The sequence below is a fragment of the Globicephala melas genome, chromosome 3, assembly GCF_963455315.2.
Source record: "Globicephala melas chromosome 3, mGloMel1.2, whole genome shotgun sequence".
In the NCBI taxonomy this organism is placed as follows: domain Eukaryota; kingdom Metazoa; phylum Chordata; class Mammalia; order Artiodactyla; family Delphinidae; genus Globicephala; species Globicephala melas.
The window spans coordinates 117,065,429-117,079,241 of NC_083316.1; the positions used below are offsets into that span (position 1 = coordinate 117,065,429).

General features: G+C 42.4%; 1 protein-coding gene across 2 annotated transcripts in view; it reads left to right on the top strand.

Annotated features, from left to right (window-relative positions):
* The first annotated feature begins 1,223 nt into the window (after positions 1-1,223).
* The window catches only part of LOC115849874 (protocadherin alpha-C2), a 171,868-nt gene continuing 159,278 nt past the window's right edge, over positions 1,224-13,813 (top strand). Inside the window, exon 1 of one of the 2 annotated variants that reach the window (XM_070045205.1) lies at positions 1,224-3,734. In XM_070045205.1, coding sequence (XP_069901306.1) covers positions 1,344-3,734 — 2,391 coding nt within the window. In that variant the 5' untranslated portion in view covers positions 1,224-1,343. Of the gene's footprint in view, positions 3,735-7,963; positions 10,514-13,813 lie in introns of those variants that run through there. The other variant, XM_060296315.2, reaches the window with a different exon arrangement.

Genomic DNA, 13,813 nt, shown 5'->3' on the forward strand with positions numbered 1-13,813 from the left:
TAGGAAAAGCTCGTTTTTCTTTAGCAGGGATTTTTCTTTTCTTTTACGGACACTATAAATCTTGCAGTTAATTTTGTTTTCCTCTTTGCTGAAAACAAAGTTTGTGACCTCCTTAGAGTAACTGAAAATAACTTTTATGTATTTTGAACACTGACCCACCCTCAATTAATTTTATTTTATTCCTATGTTATCTTGATCATATTTTCATATTCTTTGTGTATGAACGGGACAGCTAAGAATTATTAAAATAAGATATTCTCAAATAATTAACACTAAAAAGAGGTCAATTATACTGTTCTTGAATGAAAATCCAAATGTAGAAAAGGGAACTTTCTTAATTAAGAATACATTATCCAAATGAGGAACAAATGAATTGTTAATTTACAAACATCTGTGAACAGTTCAGAAAACAAACTAAAAATGGAATATATAAATATATTTTCAATTTATAAAGTATAAAATAAATACCCTTTGATTCCTGTGTGTTTTATGTGAAGAAACCGAGAAAAAATTCTGTTATATTCAAAAGAACTGAAAGCAGGGTCTCAGAGATATTTTCACACCCATGCTCATAATAGCACTATTCACAATAGCTAAGAGGTGGAAGCAACCCTGATATCCATGGACAGATGGATGAATGGATAAACAAACTGTGGTATATACATGCATCAGAATATTATTCAGCCTTAAAAAGTAAGGAAATCCATCACATGCTACAACATGGATGAACCTTGAGGACATTATGCTAAGTGAAATAACCCAGTTACAGACAAATACTGTAAGATTCCACTTATGTGAGGTACCTAGAGTAGTCAAATTCATAGAACCAGAAAGTAGAATGGTGGTTAGAGGGGTGTGGTGTGGTGGGAAAGGGGAGTTGTTTTCTAATGGGTATAGATATAGGTTCATGTTTGCAAGATGAAAGTTCTCAAGATCTGTTTCACAACAATGTGAATATACTTAACATACTAAATTGTATACTTAAAAGTGGATGAGATGGTAAATTTTGTTATATGTTTTTAACACAATTAAAGGGGGGAATGATATATTTCAGAATTTAAAATAAATATTTTCCCTAAATGAAAGCTATCAATAAACTTAGACTAGACAATTGTTTAATTTTAAATCTACAGAATAAATAGTAGAGCCTACATTTTGGCCACATGATGTCGCTGTCTACTACAGTGTATTCTGTAGGAAGAAAAATACCCAGGGCCCTCTTGTCACTCCAGAGAGACAGAACAGTAAGAGAAGCAGCAGGACTTGAGCAGAGACTAGAGGACAATATTTAAAATTTTGCAAAATATGATATTCTAATTTGATCAACTCGCTGAGTATTGGTGATGGTGTCTTCTAAGAGTAGGGGCGGAGAGGTCGGGTGTCTGCTGCTCTCGCTTCTGCTCCTCGCTGCAGGGGAGGCCAGGAGCAGCCAGGTCCACTACTCCGTCCCCGAGGAGGCCAAACACGGCACCTTCGTGGGCCGCATCGCCCAGGACCTGGGGCTGGAGCTGGCGGAGCTGGTGCCGCGCCTGTTCCGGCTGGCGTCCAAAGGCCGCGGGGACCTTCTGGAGGTAAATCTGCAGAATGGCATTTTGTTTGTGAATTCTCGGATCGACCGGGAGGAGCTGTGCGGGCGGAGCGTGGAGTGCAGCATCCACCTGGAGGTGATCGTGGACCGGCCGCTGCAGGTGTTCCATGTGGAGGTGGAAATAAAGGATATTAATGACAATCCGCCAGTATTTCCAGTGACAGTAAAGACTATCCGGTTTCACGAATCGAGGCTGCTTGACTCGCGGTTTCCTCTAGAGGGGGCGTTTGATGCAGATGTCGGAGTAAATGCTCTTCTCTCCTACAAGCTCAGCTCCAGTGAGTTTTTCTTTCTAGATATACAGACAAATGATGAACTAAGCCAGTCTTTGTCTCTTGTGCTGAGGAAATCTCTGGACAGAGAGGAAACTGCTGAGATTAATTTGTTACTGGTGGCTACTGATAGGGGCAAACCTGAGCTCACAGGCACCGTTCAATTGCTTATTAAGGTATTAGATGTGAATGACAACGAACCTACTTTTGACCAATCAGTTTACAAAGTACAATTGTTAGAGAACATCGCAAAGGGATCCTTGGTGATTAAATTAAATTCTTCTGATGCAGATGAAGGATCAAACAGCGAGATTGTGTATTCATTTAGTAGTGATGTGTCCCCCAATATAAAGACCAAGTTCAAAATAGATCCCAGCTCAGGGGAAATCAGAACTAAGGGACAATTAGATTATGAAGAAGTGAAATCTTATGAGATTCAAGTCATTGCGTATGACAACGGGACTCCACCAATGTCTGGGCACTGTAAAATTTCAGTAAAACTTGTGGACATCAATGATAACACACCAGAAGTCTCAATCACGTCTCTTTCACTTCCCATCCGAGAGGATGCTCCGCTGGGAACAGTCATCGCCCTCATCACGGTGTCTGACCGCGACTCCGGTGCCAACGGGCAGGTGACCTGCACCCTGACCCCCCATGACTTCTTCAAACTGGTGTCCACGTTCAAAAATTACTATTCGCTGGTGCTGGACAGCGCCCTGGATCGCGAGAACCTGACGAACTATGAGGTGGTGGTAAAAGCACGGGACGCGGGCTCGCCTTCCCTGTCGGCCACAGCCAGCGTGTCCGTGGAGGTGGCCGACGTGAACGACAACGCGCCCGCGTTCGCGCAGCCCGAGTACACGGTGTTGGTGAAGGAGAACAACCCGCCCGGCTGCCACATCTTCACGGTGTCGGCTCGGGACGCGGACGCGCAGGAGAATGCGCTGGTGTCCTACTCGCTGGTGGAGCGGAGGGTGGGCGAGCGATCGCTGTCGAGCTACGTGTCGGTGCACGCGGAGAGCGGCAAGGTGTACGCGCTGCAGCCGCTGGACCACGAGGAGCTGGAGCTGCTGCAGTTCCAGGTGAGCGCGCGCGACGCGGGCGTGCCGCCTCTGGGCAGCAACGTGACGCTGCAGGTGTTCGTGCTGGACGAGAACGACAACGCGCCCGCGCTGTTGCTGCCCGGGCCGGGTGGCGGGGCGGGCGCGCTGAGCCAGCTGGTGGCTCGGTCGGTGGGCGCGGGCCACGTGGTGGCGAAGGTGCGCGCGGTGGACGCGGACTCGGGCTACAACGCGTGGCTGTCGTACGAGCTGCAGCCGGCGGCGGGTGGCGCGCGCAGCCCGTTCCGCGTGGGGCTGTACACAGGCGAGATCAGCACGACGCGCGCCCTGGACGAGGCGGACGCACCGCGCCATCGCCTGCTGGTGCTGGTGAAGGACCACGGCGAGCCGGCGCTGACGGCCACGGCCACCGTGCTGCTGTCGCTGGAGGACAGCGGTCAGGCGCCCAAGGCCTCTTCGCGGGCGTCGACGGGCGCCGCTGGCGCGGAGGCCGCTCTGGTGGATGTGAACGTGTACCTGATCATCGCCATCTGCGCGGTGTCCAGCCTGTTGGTGCTCACGCTGCTGCTGTACGCGGCGCTGCGGTGCTCGGCGCCGTCCAGCGAGGGCGCGTGCGGGCCCGGGAAGCCCACGCTGGTGTGCTCCAGCGCGGTGGGGAGCTGGTCTTACTCGCAGCAGAGGCGGCAGAGGGTGTGCTCTGGGGAGGGGCCGCCGAAGGCAGATCTCATGGCCTTCAGCCCCAGCTTACCTCAAGGTCCAGACTCAGCAGAAGAAAGGCAACAACTCTCGGAATCAGAACAGTTCGGAAAGGTGAGTCTTTTAATTTTTTTTTCTGTCGGCTCTAAAATTGTTCTATTTTCTTTGTTCTCTATGATTCTATTAATTTTTAAAATTAATTATCATTGGAGTACGGTTGTTTTACAACGTTGTGTTAGCCTCCACTGCACAACAAAATGAATCAGCCATACACATTCTATTATTTTGATTCATAGCTCTGCTTTCATTTTGTATCATTATCTTGTACAATATATGGTGTGAATTAGAAATCAATTTCTTGCATTGAGAAGAATTTAAATGCTTTTCTTATTTTTACATTTTGGATTTTCCTTAATTAAATCTTGCCATGAAAAATAGGATTAAAGTATTGAGAAAACACTTCAGCAAAATTTGAAAACTTAACATTACGTGTAAATATTTTTTCTCAAATTAAAAAATCACAATTGGAAAAAATTTAAAGAGGATGATTATGGAATACATATTTTCAATTTACACCATCCATTCTGTCAGAATATGTTGGGAATTTCCTAAATTATTCTTTTGATCAAGAATTCATTTATCGGGCTTCCCTGGTGCCGCAGTAGTTGAGTCCGCCTGCCGATGCAGGGGACACGGGTTCGTGCCCCGGTCCGGGAAGATCCCACATGCCACGGAGCGGCTGGGCCCGTGAGCCATGGCTGCTGAGCCTGCGCGTCCGGAGCTTGTGCTCCGCAACGGGAGAGGCCACAACAGTGAAAGACCCGCGTACCGCAAAAAAAAGAAAAAAAAAAAAAAAGAATTCATTTATCTTTATCTGTTTATTCAACAGTTAATATGTTAGTTTTTCTTTTCATGTATTTTAAAGCAGCCTGAACAGATTTTTAATGCCTAGCATCCAAAGTATATATCATAACTCATTACAACACATGACATCACTTAGAAATCATTGCTAATCTTAGGTATGTCTTTCAGTAGTAAAAAGATTTCACATTTGCAAAATCCTTAGAGTTTTAAGGCACAGTAGAGAGTTTATTGAGAAAAAATATCTCCCTCAATTTTGTTTAATTAAAAAAAATTTGTTTTTAAAGTCACATTGTGGGGTGGCCAGGTGGTGGGACTTTTTCTTCATACAAGTGGAGAGTACTTTAACCCAGTCTTTATGTTAGTGGGGGTGCTTAGTCATGCTTAAAGTATATCACTGGACTAATGTATGCAGACCTCCCACTGTGCAGAGATTGACCACCTTCCTTTGGTACCACACACTATGCCCGTGATAACATTTTCCAAGACTGAGCTCACTTAATTTCACCTGGCAGCAACTATATTCCTAATGATGTTGGGAGTTTTTCCAAAAGGCAAAGACTGGCATTGAATGACTACATTTTCATTGGTAATTACTATGTTGGGTAATTAAAACACTAAACTTGATGAGTAAATAAGTAAATGTTATACTTGGAAGGGAAATTAAAAACACTTTTTTTTTTCAACAAAAGGAAGATGTCTTGGGGTGAAATTACTGTCTTCTACTACTCTTTTGTCGTTACTTATTTGCTGGTTTATTTCCTCCCAAATGATGAATTGATGAATCATGAAATAACTTCCACTAAGTGATCTTAGCTTTAGCCATTTCACAGATAGGCCAGAATATCAATTTCTATCTGGGATCTGCTATTAAAGGAATTGAGGAGTTTGGTGGGGAAATACTGAACTTTATTTAAGGATAATCTGTTCCTGTGGGAAATATATTAGTGCCTTAGAGTTGATAAGCCTCAAAATACAGTGAATACATATTTCCTGGGAATCAGAAAAGTTCATCTGAGGCTTTACAGAGAAAAACAAATGGCTGAAGCTCTTTCTTGGGATGAGTCATCCCACCTAGAGTACTATAGCTACTCACCACCTTCTTGAGACTAGTGTACAGAAAGTGTGAATGGTCAGATGGAATCTGTCCTACTGGAAGTCTGGCTACTACATTTCTACTCTAGGTAAATGGTAAGATTTAAAATTATATCCAGGTGTGCCCATATCTCCAGGAGTCACAATACATCACTGTATAAATTCTTGATTTCTTATTCCTTATTTACATTTTCTTGATTCAGTTGCCAAAAGAGATGTCTAAGTGAGAGTAGATATTATTCACTGATACCTTAACCACACATTAGCACAACTTTAAACTCATATAATTCCTTTAGTATTAACTTCATCTCGTAATAATCATTATGGAATCTACTCTGTTATAAATTCCCTGTGCCATTCCAATTTGCAGATAGTATACTCTTAAATGTCATGAAATGTGAAGTATTACAGTAAGTTGTGAAAGCCATCTCAATATGAAGTCCATGATATTTAAAACTTTTTAATTTTGTCTCTCATTTTAAAACTAGCTACTACCTTTCAAGATCCATCAAAGCACTAACTGGCATATTGATATCTTAATTATTTCCTAGATATACTCTTTTCCAAAATAATTCTTAAATGTTTACTTTTTAAAAAAAGATTTCTTGATGTGGACCATTTTAAAGTCTTTATTGAGTTTGTTACAATATTGCTTCTGTTTTTTATGTTTTTGGTTTCTTGGTGCCGAGGCATGTGGGATCTTAGCTCCCTGACCAGGGATCAAACCCACACCCCCTGCATTGGAAGTCTTAACCATTGGTCCACCAGGGAAACCCATTAAATGTTTACTTCTTTTTCATGAACTAGTACAAGAGAATCAATTAGAAATTATCTGTTTGATATCAACAAATATCATTAATGTAACTTACCTCTTTACTTATATTCTTGAGAAAGTTAATTTAAAATATTCACTTATTTATACATTAAAATTTAATTGATAATTTATTCTATTCTAAATGTGAATGATAAAATATGAGTAAGTTGCAATGCAGTCTTGCATTCAATGAGTACATGGAAAACCTGGTATGAAAACTTTTCTCCTAATATTTAAATCAAATTTTTGTTTGTTTGTTTTTGGCTGCACCCTTGGCAGTGGAAGCACGGAGTCCTAACCACTGGAGCACCAGGGAATTCCCTTAAAGCACACGTTTGATTTCATTTAAAAAGAGTAGGACTATAAGCAAAAATCTGGACATTCTCTTACCTCTCTAAATTCAACCTCTTCCCATGAATTTTCTTTGCTCAGCTTCCAAATGCTCAGAGAATGCATGCCTTTTACTAACTTTACAGAGACATTTAGTATATTTCATTGCCTAGTCTTACATGTATTGAGTGAGTCATATTCCAAAGTTACTTTTCTCTCTTTAATAATTGGTTAAACACCAATTATTACAAGTAACAACTTTTTAACAAACTGGAATCCAGAAATTCATCCAGAGTGGAGATTATTAAAAACAGAAGCATTTCATATTGTGAACATGTTAAGATATACAGGTAAATTGAAATGTACAAGTGATGTGTAAATTTAAAAAACTAATATACTTTTCCTTGGTATGATGTGAATATAACAAATATCCAAACACACAGTGTTTTCATGCAACAAAAACCAAATTTACAGAATAACTGCACTGTAAAAGACTGACTTGTGGCATCTTTATGTAAACAGTTGAGACAGCTAACAAAGATGCAGTTGTTGGATAAAGGACACAGGAGTGGTTCGTAGACATTCTACAAAGTAAGAAACATATTTTATAAATTAACGATTGCCATAGTAATGTAGAAGTAAAATTTTCAAGGTCTGTTGTTTTGATGGTTACAAATATCAAAGACCCGATTTTTCTGTAAAATGTAGACTTTGTGGCCAAGTGGTTAATGTCATGAGTCTTGAATCATATTGAGATCCTACTCAATATCACCAGTTAATATTACTTTTTTTTTTTTTTTCAGTTAATATTACTTTTAAGTTACTTAACCTGTATGCATTTCCACTTCACTGTTTGTAAAAAGTGAATCATATTAATACCTACCTCAGAGGGTTGTTGTGAGAATTTAATGGGCTAACCCTATTAAAACAAATGAAATAGTACTTGTCACATCGGAAATATTTCCAAAAGATGTCCACTACTGTTATAATAGTAATCACTATTTTACTATATTTAACTATATGCCATGGATTGGCCTAATTTAAAGTCATGAATTAGCATAAAAGTTCTAAGGATATATTTTGATAAAATATGAAGACTTTGAGGAGTGCTCGAAGGAAATTACAGGGAAAAAAAATGGGGGAAAGTTCAATGGAAGGAAAAAAAGGTAAATACATTTATTTAATACTTACACATTTAGCCACATGATGTCGCTGTCTACCGCAAGGTATTTCACCACAAAAGATATGCAGCATTTATTACGTACTAAGATGCTGGTTTTCCTCACCATCTCTTAAATACGTGCACGGAATGATTAAGAAATGAAAAATAAGGAACTAGAAATATTTAAAAATTTTTGATCGATGCAAAAGCGACCCAATATTTGGAAAAACGCTTGCAATGGTATTTTTCTGGAGAGAAGGTCAGGGAGTCTGGCGACTACTGCTTTCGGTTCTGCACCTCCTATTCTGGGAGGCAGGGAGCGGCCAGGTCCATTACTCTGTCTCCGAGGAGGCCAAACACGGCACCTTCGTGGGCCGCATCGCCCAGGACCTGGGGCTGGAGCTGGCGGAGCTGGTGCCGCGCCTGTTCCGGGTGGCGTCCAAAGGCCGCGGGGACCTTCTGGAGGTAAATCTGCAGAATGGCATTTTGTTTGTGAATTCTCGGATCGACCGGGAGGAGCTGTGCGGGCGGAGCGTGGAGTGCAGCATCCACCTGGAGGTGATCGTGGACCGGCCGCTGCAGGTGTTCCATGTGGAGGTGGAGGTGCAGGACATTAACGACAACCAGCCGGTTTTTCCAATGGCAGTAAAAAATTTGTTTATTTATGAATCCCGGCCGCCTGGTTCTCGGATTCCGCTAGAGGGCGCATCAGATGCAGATATCGGAGCTAATTCGCTATTGACCTACACTCTTAACTCCAATGAATATTTTACCTTGGATGTTAAAAGAAATTATGTGGAAATTAAATCCCTTGGACTTGTGCTGAAAAAACTTTTAGATCGAGAGTTCACTCCTGAGCATCACTTACTTATAACAGCAGTTGATGGTGGGAAACCAGTACTCACTGGTACTATTCAACTGAAGATCACCGTTGTAGATGTAAACGACAATGCCCCAGAGTTTGAGAGCACGATCTACAAAGTCAGATTATTTGAAAATGCACCAAACGGTACCCTAGTAGTGACTGTTAACGCCTCTGATTTGGATGAAGGGATAAATAAGGACATTGTGTATTCTTTCAATACAGACATGTCAGCAGATACTTTGTCGAAATTCCACATAGACCCTGTTAATGGATACATCAGTGTAAAGGGTAACATAGATTTCGAGTTCACTAAGTTATATGAAATCCAGGTAGAAGCAACAGATAAAGGAAATCCCCCAATGGCAGATCACTGCACGGTTGTAGTGGAAATTTTGGACACCAACGATAATGTACCTGAGTTGGTTGTCAAATCACTCTCTTTACCTGTATTAGAAGATGCTCCACTAGGAACGGTAATCGCTCTGATCAGCGTTTCCGACGGCGATTCCGGTGCCAACGGGCAGGTGACCTGCACCCTGACTCATCATGTACCCTTCAAGCTGGTGTCCACCTTCAAGAATTACTATTCGCTGGTGCTGGACAGCGCCTTGGATCGCGAGAGTATGGCCAACTATGAGGTGGTGGTGACCGCGAGGGACGGGGGCTCGCCTTCCCTGTCGACAACGGCCAGCGTGTCCGTGGAGGTGGCCGACGTCAACGACAACGCGCCCGCGTTCGCGCAGCCCGAGTACACGGTGTTCGTGAAGGAGAACAACCCGCCCGGCTGCCACATCTTCACGGTGTCGGCGCGGGACGCGGACGCGCAGGAGAACGCGCTGGTGTCCTACTCGCTGGTGGAGCGGAGGGTGGGCGAGCGATCGCTGTCGAGCTACGTGTCGGTGCACGCGGAGAGCGGCAAGGTGTACGCGCTGCAGCCGCTGGACCACGAGGAGCTGGAGCTGCTGCAGTTCCAGGTGAGCGCGCGCGACGCGGGCGTGCCGCCTCTGGGCAGCAACGTGACGCTGCAGGTGTTCGTGCTGGACGAGAACGACAACGCGCCCGCGCTGCTGCTGCCCGGGCCGGGCGGCGGGGCGGGCGCGCTGAGCCAGCTGGTGGCTCGGTCAGTAGGCGCGGGCCACGTGGTGGCGAAGGTGCGCGCGGTGGACGCGGATTCGGGCTACAACGCGTGGCTGTCGTACGAGCTGCAGCCGGCGGTGGGTGGCGCGCGCAGCCCGTTCCGCGTGGGGCTGTACACAGGCGAGATCAGCACGACGCGCGCCCTGGACGAGGCGGACGCACCGCGCCATCGCCTGCTGGTGCTGGTGAAGGACCACGGCGAGCCGGCGCTGACGGCCACGGCCACCGTGCTGCTGTCGCTGGAGGACAGCGGTCAGGCGCCCAAGGCCTCTTCGCGGGCGTCGTCCGGCGCCGCGAGTGCGGATACGGTGTTAGTGGATGTGAACGTGTACCTGATCATCGCCATCTGCGCGGTGTCCAGCCTGTTGGTGCTCACGCTGCTGCTGTACACGGCGCTGCGGTGCTCGGCACCGTCCAGCGAGGGCGCGTGCGGGCCCGGGAAGCCCACGCTGGTGTGCTCCAGCGCGGTAGGGAGCTGGTCTTACTCGCAGCAGAGGCGGCAGAGGGTGTGCTCTGGGGAGGGGCCGCCCAAGGCAGACCTCATGGCCTTCAGCCCCTGTCTTCCACCGGGCCCCATTAGTGGGGATAGAGAAGAGCAGACGGATGTGAAGGTTGATCTTCCTGCTAAGGTGAGTAACTTTTAAAAATCCTTTCAAAACTGTCTTTGTTTTTAATTCTCAACGTTACTACTCCTTTGGAAACATTTTAATAGTTAATTAGTCTTGTTGCTGTCAATAGAGTTTTCAAGGTATTGGTTTTGTGGTTAAAGTGTTTGAATTTCTTGTGACTAATGGCTTTGAACCGAATCAGCAATAAATGGTAAGACCCATACTTGCAGGTTTTTAAAAGTCGCTGTAGAATTATTTTATTGCTACAAATCTGGATAGAAACAAAATATATTCTCCAGGGTAAATTGAATTGATTAGAATATTTGACTTAAACTGTGGTATGCTAATACCTGCACAATGCTTCAGTAACTTATGACACTTTTTATTGGAAATTCCTACTGGATGTTAGTCCAAATGTCACTGACACTCTTCCTTTTTATTATGCTTTTACATATTCAGTTTCAAGCATTAGATTATTAAGCCTGTTGTCTCCTATAGAGCCTCTTTTACTCACTTATCCATTTATCTGTATTCTCAGTTCCTTCTTTCTACTTGAACATGATTGTTTTAATTTTTGTGCTCACATTTGGCAATACTGTGTATTGTTGCTAGTTTTCCAATTGGGTTAAAAAAAAGTTAGAATAATAAATTTATTGCTTTTAGAATTGTATCATTTTCTCTCTTCTGTTTCTCACTACTTTTTATTAGTAAACATTAAGAAATCAATAGGAAGTGAAATTTTAATACTCTCTTTAGTATATCATAATTTAGAAAATATTGCGTTTGAAAGAATATTATTAATCTTGTTAAGAAATATTATTTTCTATCTGAACAGTGTAGAGAAAATACTGTATACCTCATTTTAAAACTATTCAATTAGCAAAACTTATTTATTATTAACCTCTTTTACATGCAGTATTAATGATGCTAATGTCCAAAAAATTCAATAAGTCAATATTATTACTGGTGACCCTCCTCTGAATACCAACCTATTAATGTGTGTCATGTAGCAAGTACAAAGTTCCAAATAACTGGAAGTGAAATTATTTTCCATTCATTCCCCTATTTGGTATTTGGTCAGTTACCCTAGTAAATAGTTGGTCTCCCATTGAAGTTTCTTTGCCACTGGAAACCAAAGCTTAGGTATGTTAGTGACTGGAGAATGGGCAAGTATTCTAAAACATTAGAGACAAAAATGAAGATATCAACCTTGCTCCGGTGTATTCCATTCTAATTGTGTGGAATACTTTTTCACACAAGTTATGTACTACAACTTCCTACTTCCTTGTTCAAGTTTCCTTGGTGAAACCTGATTAATACTCAATTACATTGTGGGATAGGCCAACATATAAAATACATAATCCTCCTTTTTTCCACTTCCATTTCCTCTTTCTGGCACTGTCCTTTGTGGCCTCCTGTCCATCAAGTATGAGCCACAGCATGTCCAACCTCAGTTCACTATTTATTTTATTAGGTATCATTTTCATCCTATTGTGAATAATAGGGCCATCCAGAGTTCTTGTCTTCCAGGATGTGGGACTTCAGTCTTCAAATCCAGCTCCCCTCTTCAATTTCTTTTTTTTTTAGTACAAATGGGCATATAGTTTTATTTTTTAAATAAATTTATTTATTTTTGGCTGCGTTGGGTGTTTGTTGCTGCGCACGGGCTTTCTCTAGTTGCGGCGAGTGGGGGCTACTCTTTGTTACGGTGTGCAGGCTTCTTATTATGGTGGCTTCTCTTGTTGCGGAGCACGCTGTGCTCTAGACATGCGGGCTTCAGTAGTTGTGGCACGTGGGCTTCGTAGTTGTGGCTCACAGGCTCTAGAGCACAGCCTCAGTAGTTGTGGTGCACAGGCTTAGTTGCTCCCCGGACCAGGGCCCGAACCCGTGTCCCTGAATTGGCAGGCGGATTCTTAACCACTGTGCAACCAGGGAAGTCCTCCTCTTCAACTTCTTGACTAACATGATTCTCAGCTAATAAGACATTTTAAAGACTTTTGAGTTCTTCCCTTTAGAGATGTGTTGTCTCTATACCCGTTAAATAGTGAATAGCTCCCAAATAAATATCCTTTCTATTCTTTTGCATACCTCATCTATGCATTTAATTACTTGCAAAATAAAGTAAATGGACAGGGAGTCCTTTTCACTTCCTTTCAGTGTGTTTGATACTAATCCTTTTGCACAAATCTGCAGTTTGGGTACTGGAACAGTGAAACTACTTTGATTTATGTTTTAGTTCAGAAAAAATGGGGGGGCAGTGTGGCTTTTCATAGAATGGGAGCCTAGAGCTATTTTCACTAGATTGATTTTTTTTTGTCTTAGACAACTATGGAGTAAGAGGTTTATGAACATAAAAGTCAAAGTTTTAAAATAGCTACCATCATGTCCTTCTATATTGTTTTGTGTGTGTCAGGAAAATATATTATGCTCTATTATTTGGGAATTCTTTATTGACCATTAGAACTATTAATGTCTCAAAGATCATGATTGCCAAGAACTGGAATGAAAACTAAGCTAAAATCCAGGTTTTCAATATGGAAATTGAAATATACCTTAAGTAGAGCAATGTCTAAGGAAAATATTTTTGTATCTCTGGAAAATTATAGAGGTTGCTGAGATATCATATTTCTTAACTAGCTGCATGACCACCTTAATTTAATGCATTTTATTAAGCAGTTGAAGAAAACCAAACCATTCTATAGTGTAAATGTTCAGCAAATATTCAGTAAGTATTCTGAGCTATTAAACAATTATAACACAAATATTCTCTTTAAAAGTTTATATTTCAAAAATGGAGGATTAGACACACATACCCAAATACCTACAAAAGAGAAATTAATGTAATAAATGTCCCAAGTGATTTTATCTAGACGCTATAGTATAAAAGAAAATGAAGATGCCTGCCCAATTGGCTTAATCATGAAAGTCTTTGTTGGTCAGGGAAGTTTTAACTTGTTATATAATGGGGGAAACTGCTTTGAGAAGAGTTTGGAAATGATGGCTATTACTTAGGCAGGGAATGAAATGAGTATATCTGTTTCATGAAAAATGTTATTGGAAGCAGGAAATTGTCCACTTTGACTAAAATATATGAGTGCTGTAGGAGAGGATACAAGTTGAGACATATTAGATCCTGGAGAACAAGCAAGCATTTATAAACTGTAAGAGACAAAATGAGAATACCCATCTTGCTCATGGGAGGTGAATAGGTTCCATTGAATAAAATTATCTGGAATACTTCCCAACACAAATTATATACCAAAACATCCTGCTTCCTTGTTAAAGCTTCCTTGTCCACAGCAAGGAAGACTTTCAATTAAG